At 44.0% G+C, this 10,000-nt stretch overlaps 2 protein-coding genes across 2 annotated transcripts in view; both read left to right on the top strand.

Annotated features, from left to right (window-relative positions):
• klf11a (Kruppel like factor 11a) overlaps positions 1-507 on the top strand; it is an 8,593-nt gene extending 8,086 nt beyond the window's left edge. Inside the window, exon 5 of the mRNA XM_078275337.1 lies at positions 175-507. Coding sequence (XP_078131463.1) covers positions 175-473 — 299 coding nt within the window. The 3' untranslated portion in view covers positions 474-507. The remainder of the gene's footprint in view (positions 1-174) is intronic.
• A 7,186-nt stretch (positions 508-7,693) lies between these two features.
• Positions 7,694-10,000, top strand: part of LOC144533796 (ribonucleoside-diphosphate reductase subunit M2-like) — a 7,918-nt gene continuing 5,611 nt past the window's right edge. Inside the window, exons 1-2 of the mRNA XM_078275363.1 lie at positions 7,694-7,936; positions 8,432-8,500. Coding sequence (XP_078131489.1) covers positions 7,847-7,936; positions 8,432-8,500 — 159 coding nt within the window. The 5' untranslated portion in view covers positions 7,694-7,846. The remainder of the gene's footprint in view (positions 7,937-8,431; positions 8,501-10,000) is intronic.

Genomic DNA, 10,000 nt, shown 5'->3' on the forward strand with positions numbered 1-10,000 from the left:
CACAGACACACACACACACACACACGCACACACAGAGAGAGACACACACACACACACACACACACACACACACACACACACACACACACACACACACACACACGCACACACAGAGAGACACACAGTGACACACACACACACACACCCTAACTAACGTCTGTCTTCTCTCTGCAGGCGAGAAGCCGTTCAGCTGTCACTGGGACGGCTGCGACAAGAAGTTTGCTCGCTCCGACGAGCTTTCCCGCCACCGCCGCACGCACACCGGCGAGAAGAAGTTCGTCTGCACCGTGTGCGACCGGCGCTTCATGCGCAGTGACCACCTGACCAAACACGCCCGGCGCCACATGACCACCAAGAGGTCAGCGGTGTCGTGGCCCGCCGAGACCCGAGACGCCAACAAAGTGGCGCCGCCCACGGGCCAAAACAGAGGCACCGCGCTTCCCGTCGGCATGCTGGTCTCCAGCGCCAAGTGACATCATCTGGAGCCTCGCTGGGCCAACTCAGGGGGGGGGGAGGGGGAGGGCGGGGGGGTCACAGTTTGACGTGGCGCCAACCACACGGGACGGGCTGCGTTCATACCCGTGTTTGGGCTGCGTTTTTCATACACGTAGACACATAGTGACTCGCCAACCAGACGCCGATGGGTCAAACTGTGACCAGTTGTTTTTAATCAGCTCCACATCTGGAGGATCTTTTCTACCAATCAGACTCTTCTGCTGGTGACCATGGCGACGACAGTCGCTGAGCTCCGGCTGCGTTTACAGGAACCAGAAGCATCGTTGCAACACAACAAACGTCAGTTAGGATGTGTAGTATTAGTACTTTTACAGAAGTAAAGGATCTGAATACTTGTTCCACACAGCTGCATTACAACAAAACAAACTTTTGGTTAAGATGGCCGCCTTAATGTCGTTTAGGGATGCACCGAATCCAGATGTTTGGGGTTCTGCTGAATCCTGAACCCCCTGGTTGAGGTTCTGCTGAGTCCTGAACCCCCTGGTTGAGGTTCTGCTGAATCCTGAACCCCCTGGTTGAGTTCTGCTGAATCCTGAACCCCCTGGTTGAGGTTCTGCTGAGTCCTCGTCCCGTCCTCAGTCCATGAACACAGTCAACACATTAATGAAGTAAACAGTGACTGTCCTTCCTTTGCCGTACCTGAAGTTGCTGCATTCTGGCTGCTGTCTGTAGATTCCTTCATGCTCAGCTCGTATTCTTCCAGATGTTTCATACCAGATGTTGTAACAGCGGTGATGTTGTGTATTGTTTAGGGTCCTCGCCACCACCAGACTAATCAGCATTGCAGATTGAACATGTAGCTGGACTTGAATGGCCTTCTTTTGACTGAAAGTACTGCCAAACAACCCTTTTTCTGCTCACCAGTTCCATTTCCACTTCCTCTCAGCCTGCTGCATTGAAGCTCCACCTACGTAAACACCTTCCTGTAATCAACGGCGCCGTCATCACGGCGACCAGCGTAGCGCGGAGTGACAGCGTAGGGTTCAGTTCACTGGGAAAATAATTATAGTCAAAAAGCCCAATATTAGGCCGAAGCCGAATCCTGGATTTGGTGCATCCCTGGTATTTAGGCACAACTATAAGTACACACACACACACACACACACACACACACACACACAGTCACACACACACACACACACACACACACACACACACACACACACAGAGACACACACACACACACACACACACACACACACACACACAGTCACAGAGTCACAGAGTCACACACACACACACACACAGACAGAGACACACACTCACTCACACACACACACACACACACACACACACACACACACACACACACACACAGAGTCACAGAGTCACACACACACACACACACACAGAGTCACATACTCACACACACACACACACACACACACACACACACAGACAGAGACACACACTCACTCACACACACACACCGACAGAGACACACAAACACACACATACACACAGTCACATACTCACACACACACACACACACACACACACACACACAGAGACACACACACACACACACACACACACACACACACACACACACACACACACACACACACACACACACACACACACACACAGAGACACACACACACACACACACACACACACACACACACACACACACACACACACACACACACACACACACGTAGCCGGAGCAGCCAGCTTAAAGGACGGAGCCAGTTGCCCGTCCTGCTCAGGACATTTTATTTCTAACAACCACACAAACTCACCGTAAGAAGAAGAGAAGGCGACAGCTGCTATTCAACACGGACAGAAAACCAACAGAAACCTGACGCTGCACTGGAGTTATTTTGTAGTCTTGCTTCTTTTTGTACTCTCCCTCTCTCTCCCTCTCTCTCTCTCTCTCTCTCTCTCTCTCTCTCTCTCTCTCTCTCTCTCTCTCCCTCTCTCTCTCTCTCTCTCTCCCTCTCTCTCTCTCTCTCTCTCCCTCTCTCTCTCTCTCTCTCTCTCTCTCTCTCTCTCTCTGTCTGTCTCTGTCTCTCTCTATCTCTGTCTCTCTCTCTCTCTCTGTCTCTCTCTCTCTCTCTCTCTCTCTCCTCTCTCTCTCTCTCTCTCTCTCTCTCTCTCTCTCTCTCTCTCTCTCTCTCTCTCTCTCTCTCTCTGTCTGTCTCTGTCTCTCTCTATCTCTGTCTCTCTCTCTCTGTCTGTCTCTGTCTCTCTCTCTCTCTCTCTCTCTCTCTCTCTCTCTCTCTCTCTCTCTCTCTCTCTCTCTCTCTCTCTCTCTCTCTCTCTCTGTCTCTCTCTCTCTCTCTCTCTCTCTGTCTCTCTCTCCGTCTATGATCATGTTTACTTTCTGTGTAAAAGTCACGTTTAGCTAAATGGATGCTTGTTTTTTTTTATTATTATTTTTGCCAAAGCCTGTGTATCGTGCTTCTATTATATCCTTTGTGTTGTCTTCCGGTCAAATTTGACCCATTTTTTAAATATATCATCAATATGGGTTTCTCTTTATCTACCTAACCGTGCGTGCGTGCGTGGGTGGGTGCGCTCGTGGGTGCGTGCGTGCGTGCGTGCAGTGCGCGTGGGTCGTATGGAAGACAACACAGTGGTTAATAACCTGGTTCTGTGACTGTAAATACTGTAAATATCTTGATATCTATATGAATGTTACGTGTATTCCAATCTGCATTTATTGACCGTACAAGTTATTGATATTTTAAAAATGTCAGTGGACAGTATTCCTTTAGACATTATTATTATTATTATTATTATTATTATTATTATTATTTAAGAAACATTTGTTGAGGAAGAAGTGCTGTCTTGATTTGGCCCGTAGTAGCCAGTAAGAAAATACCTCGTTATTAAATGTTGTTCTTAATAATATCGTCTTATATCGGAATAATCCTCATTTCTGAACATTTGCCTGTAAGCGATGGTGAAGAATATGTCTTTTATAATAACAATTTACCATGAAAATACATGTCTGTGTGAAGTTTGTTCTTTTGTCTGTGTGTGTGTGTGTGTGCTGACTGTGCTTCAGCCTAGTACTAGTACTACGGTGACCGTGCCTCATCCTAGTACTAGAACTATGGTGACCGTGCTTCAGCCTAGTACTAGAACTATGGTGACCGTGCATCAGCCTAGTACTAGTACTACGGTGACTGTGCTTCAGCCTAGTACTATGGTGACCGTGCCTCAGCCTAGTACTAGAACTATGGTGACCGTGCTTCAGCCTAGTACTAGTACTATGGTGACCGTGCTTCAGCCTAGTACTAGTACTATGGTGACCGTGCTTCGGCCTAGTACTAGAACTATGGTGACCGTGCTTCAGCCTAGTACTACTACTATGGTGACCGTGCTTCAGCCTAGTACTAGAACTATGGTGACCGTGCATCAGCCTAGTACTAGTACTATGGTGACCGTGCATCAGCCTAGTACTAGAACTATGGTGACCGTGCATCAGCCTAGTACTAGTACTATGGTGACCGTGCATCAGCCTAGTACTAGTACTATGGTGACTGTGCTTCAGCCTAGTACTAGTACTATTACTACTACTATTATGTAAATAATCAGGACTTTTAGCGTGTATAGAGCCAGCATATTTCCACCAGACTCCATGTAAATAATCAGGACTTTTAGCGTGTATAGAGCCAGCATATCTCCACATGTAAATGGGTGAATTAAGGGTTTATTTCAACCAAACCAGAGTGGTGATTGTTGGAACAGTGGAAAGATGAACCAAGACGGCTTTTCATAGTTTTATTTAGTTTCTGTCCTCTTTGAATGAAGTGTGTTTTACGATGATAAAAGTACTGATTATTTACATGGAGTCTGGTGGGTTTGGTGAGGGGTATTTCTGCAGTCTAATATAACAAAGTACAGAATCAAAAAATGACTAAACTCAACTCCATTTTGAAAAATCATTATTTTCCTGTTTTGTTTAGATGTTCATCTGTGAATTTAAGTCAAAGCTTCTTTATATAAACACACCCCAGAGATATTACAGGGTCCAATCCGTGTCTCTCTAACACGTACATTGTCCTATATGAAGTTTCTGCTCGACAACAGCGGCGCTGTTACGTATTGTGTTATACAACCGGAGCTCCGACCACTCTCTTTCCCTCTTTCTCTCCGCACACCACCCGGTAACAGCGATCATCCAATCAGGAGGCAGCGCTCAGGGGGCGTGACCAATGAGTGGGGGCGACTTTGTGTCAGGAACGTGAGAAGTGCGCGTCATTGGCTGATGAGGAACCCGCCCACTTGCCTACTGACCGACATTCAACAGAAGCCAAAGAAAGACCGAAAAAACTCAATAAAAACAAGAGTCAGGCGGAGGAGGAGTAACCATAGAAACAGGGACATCATGTGGCGGGAAGCGGTACTTCAGCACAGTTAAAAAAACTTATTTTTTTTTAATGTTTTTTCTTAATTACATTCATGCATTCAAATGGTCGTAACCAAAAAAGTACAGGACATTAGTTCAATAATACAAAACTATTAAATGAATTTACACACACACACACACACACACACACACACACAGAGACACAGAGACACACACACACACACACACACACACACACACAGACACACACACACCCTTTAAAGTGCTCATATGCTCATTTTTAGGTTTATAATCGTATTTAAACATGATATCAAAGCCTATTTTCTTCTAATTTAGTTTATGAAAAGGAATTAAAATCCCCTAAAATATCTAGAAAAGAAATCAGTGAAATATTTTATATATATATTTTGTTTTTAAATGCAGATATCCAAAATCACAAATCAGAATCATAACATTTAAGAAATTATATCAATAAAGATGTTTGTGACGTATTTTAAAGACGAACGTGCAGTACCCGTTCCTGTCGCTAGGGGGCGGAGACTCCGCTCGTTGACCTACATTTACAGGATGTGTCGTAGTCTTCTCCAGCAGCCAATCAGAGCGTTCCAATTTGGAAACAGCTGATCTGTCACATTCGCTTGTTTCGAGGGAAAATGAGGCGATTATTTGAGCTCCAGAGAGAATAAATCAAAGGTACCAAACATTCAGATCATCTCAAAAACAAGATTTTAGCCTTTTAATGTGTTTAGGATGTCGACGTTACGTCAAGTGACGCAAGTGTGTGTGTGTGTGTGTGTGTGTGTGTGTGTTACTGGATGTTTATGGCACTTAAAATGTATTTCAACAGGTAGAAAGTCCTAGATGGGCTATAATCTGTCAGATATAACTGTGTATATGTGTGTGTGTGTGTGTGTAAGTGTAAGTGTAAGTGTAAGAGGCAGAAACAGAAACAACCTTACAAACACAAGGTAGGGGCTGGGATCACTTTTTGGCAAGTGCAGTAGTGCATTTTGTGGGATGTAACCTGAAACAGCCCCGGAATCACTATCACCAAACTCCACCAGACTCCATGTAAATAATCAGGACTTTTATCATCGTAAAACACACTTCATTCAAAGTGGACAGAAACTAAATAAAACTATCAAAAGCCGTCTTGGTTCATCTTTCCACTGTTCCAACAATCACCACTCTGGTTTGGTTGAAATAAACCCTTAATTCACCCATTTACATGTGGAAATATGCTGGCTCTATACACGCTAAAAGTACTGATTATTTACATGGAGTCTGGTGGAAATATGCTGGCTCTATACACGCTAAAAGTCCTGATTATTTACATGGAGTCTGGTGGAGATATGCTGGCTCTATACACGCTAAAAGTCCTGATTATTTACATGGAGTCTGGTGGAGATATGCTGGCTCTATACACGCTAACAGTCCTGATTATTTACATGGAGTCTGGTGGAAATATGCTGGCTCTATACACGCTAAAAGTACTGATTATTTACATGGAGTCTGGTGGAAATATGCTGGCTCTATACACGCTAAAAGTCCTGATTATTTACATGGAGTCTGGTGGAGATATGCTGGCTCTATACACGCTAAAAGTCCTGATTATTTACATGGAGTCTGGTGGAGATATGCTGGCTCTATCACGCTAAAAGTCCTGATTATTTACATGGAGTCTGGTGGAGATATGCTGGCTCTATACACGCTAAAAGTCCTGATTATTTACATGGAGTCTGGTGGAAATATGCTGGCTCTATACACGCTAAAAGTCCTGATTATTTACATGGAGTCTGGTGGAAATATGCTGGTTCTATACACACTAAAAGTCCTGATTATTTACATGGAGTCTGGTGGAGATATGCTGGCTCTATACACGCTAAAAGTCCTGATTATTTACATGGAGTCTGGTGGAAATATGCTGGTTCTATACACACTAAAAGTCCTGATTATTTACATGGAGTCTGGTGGGTTTGGAGATGGCGATTTCTGCAGTCTATGAATTAAATCAAATCATTTCGAGGCAGAAACAACCTTTCAAACACAAGGTAGGGGCTGTAAACCCTTTTTAGCAAGTGCATTAGTGCATTTTATGGGATGTTTAGGGGGTTTAAAAACGTATTTTAACATAAAGTTTAGAAAGTTCTGGATTGGTTATAGTCTGGCACAGGGCTGCAGACACCAGACACCCGGATATGGTCCTTTGTTGTCTCATGACAGTTTAAAATGTTGAGTTATGTGGTATAATGTGGTGTATAAAATGATTCTTTTGGCGCTAAATTTTCCGGATGACAACGCCTTGGGATTGCAGTAAACAACAAAGAATTGGCGGCAGCGGGAAAACAAACCAGAAATACCAGAAATTAACACTTTAAACACAGTCACACACTTATTAGGACACTCTTGTTATATGTTAACTATGTATGTTGTGTTTACACGACAGTTTAACTCATCTATACGTATTTTAAAAGGCAGATTTAACAATTACGGGCGCACAATAAGGAAGTCCGTTTCACTTTTTGCGATTTCAACTTCACTTTCAACTTTTATGGCGCTATTTTTTAATCACAGTTTAAAGTTTTTTAATGTAAAACAAAAGGGAGTCTTTGTTAAAATCAGATATGTTGCGTAAACGCTCATTTTAAAGGTTTTGTAACATCGGTTTATGGCAGTTTTGTAACCTCGCACAGACAAAGCTCAGCTGTTTGAACTTTCCCGCATCTGGTCGAGTAGCACGTGAGCTCTGCTCGCTGTCTGATTGGCTCCGCCGTAGCGTCAGTTTAAAGAGCCGGCACGAGCTGCGTTTCTATTGGCCTGCTGCGTTCTAGCGCCAAGATTTCAATAAAAAGGGCGAGCGGACAACAGAATCTGCTTCAGTCTCTGCTCTTCGTCTGTTTGCTGTGCTTCTTAGTGTAGATTTCCTCTCTTTGTTTTACACCAGCTTTTAATTTCCGTTAACTTATCTTTTTATTGTTCTGTCCGTGTGAACTCCAGGATATAAAAATGCTTTCTGCTCGCTTTCCTCTCTCCGTGAAGAATGAAAACTCAGTCAGTAGTAAGATGGACAACATGTCTCTGAACAAAGAAAACACGGTAAGAAACGTTGAAATGGCTTCACGACATCGTGTTTTCGTGCCCTCGAGCCTCAGCCGTTAAGTCGTAACGTTATAGCGCCTTAGGACAATGTGTTAATGTTCTATGTGGTAACTGTATTTGACAATAGGCGGCCAAACGTTAAAGTGTGGTTTAACTGAATGGAGCTCTGTGGCGAGCTACAGTTCAGCTTTAAGAGGAACTCCGTACGAAATCTCGCAGTTTTATGTCGAATATTTGACCAAGACATCTAGTTATATACACCCAAAGATGGCCGATTACACTATTGAAACATATAGCCTAAGACGAAGTGTACATTTGTTATATATTGTCTCTACATTTGATGGTGAGCGATGATATGTTGTAATTGTCGTATTTCTGAGTGAAGCCTGGAGTAGCCGCTCACTTCTTCAGGCTGATTGAACTAACTTTTAATGTGTTTAACTCTAACAAAATGTGTACGTGTTTTCTGAGTATTTCTTGTTTCTCTTCCAGCCACCGAGCCTGAACACGACCCGCATTTTGGCGTCTAAAACCGCGCGAAAAATCTTCGATGACGCTGCGGTAAGTGAGTCCAAAATGAGCTGAAATCTTCAAGGTTTTCATGTCATTTAACAGAAACATCATCTGCGTTCATATCCAAGTCAATGATGATCAGTTCGGCTTGGTTATTGAGGTCAAATGGCGCCTAAAATGTCAGTTCTGGCGCCAAACATGGACGATCAGCTGTTAACTGTTAATGAGCTACTTAGTTTGTTAGAGATGAAATAACGCTTTAGTTTCTAAATGTGGATGATCAATAAGAAATGTGTGCAGGCTTTAGTCATTGTTTGCTACCAAGCTTTAGGTTATTTTCCTCTTTAATCCTGAGCAGCAGTAAATGTCTTCATCTCAGAATAAGATGAGAAGACACTAGTCAATAAGTGACAAACAGTAATTAGGTTAAAAGGATTATTGTACAATCATAAAGTGACATTAATCTGTTTAACCTTACTTTATAAACTTATTGACTGTTTAAAGGATGATGGCGTTAGCTAATCTTACTTTACTTTTAACTTGTCTTGCACTCTATCTTGTTACTTTATTAACTTATATTTATGTATGTATGGCATTTCTTGAAGCAGTTAAGCTCATAACTAAGTCAGTTATGAGCTTTAGGCTCTTTGAATACAGATTTAACACAGTCTCACACACATGCGGTCAGTCTCTCACACACACACACACACACACACACACACGCGGTCAGTCTCTCACACACACACACACACACACACACAGTCAGTCTCTCACACACACACACACAGTCAGTCTCACACACACACACACAGTCAGTCTCTCACACACACACACACACAGTCAGTCTCACACACACACACACACACACACAGTCAGTCTCTCACACACACACACACACACACACAGGGGTCAGTCTCACACACACACACACACACACACAGTCAGTCTCTCACACACACACACACACACACAGGGTCAGTCTCTCACACACACACGCACACACACACACACAGTCAGTCTCTCACACACACACACGCACACACGGGGTCAGTCTCACACACACGCACACACGGGGTCAGTCTCACACACACACGCACACACGGGGGTCAGTCTCACACACACACACACACACGGGGGTCAGTCTCACACACACACACGCGGGTCAGTCTCACACACACACACAGGGGTCAGTCTCACACACACACACGCAGGGGTCAGTCTCACACACACACACACGGGGTCAGTCTCACACACACACACGGGCAGTCAGTCTCACACACACACACGCGGTCAGTCTCACACACACACGCGGGAGTCAGTCTCACACACATACACGGGAGTCAGTCTCACACACACACACGGGGTCAGTCTCACACAGAGCACTGAGATATTTAACGTCTGATCACGCCATGTGTGCCAGGATTCTCCTTTAGACGCTCAATGATTATTGATTGTTCATCAGTCGTTGGGTTTGTTTGAAAATCCACTTATTGTGGAGATATAAAGAACAATATCCAACCCACAACAGCTTTAAATGGTCCCAGTTCC

Source organism: Sander vitreus, chromosome 18 (genome assembly GCF_031162955.1).
Source record: "Sander vitreus isolate 19-12246 chromosome 18, sanVit1, whole genome shotgun sequence".
NCBI classification, from domain to species: domain Eukaryota; kingdom Metazoa; phylum Chordata; class Actinopteri; order Perciformes; family Percidae; genus Sander; species Sander vitreus.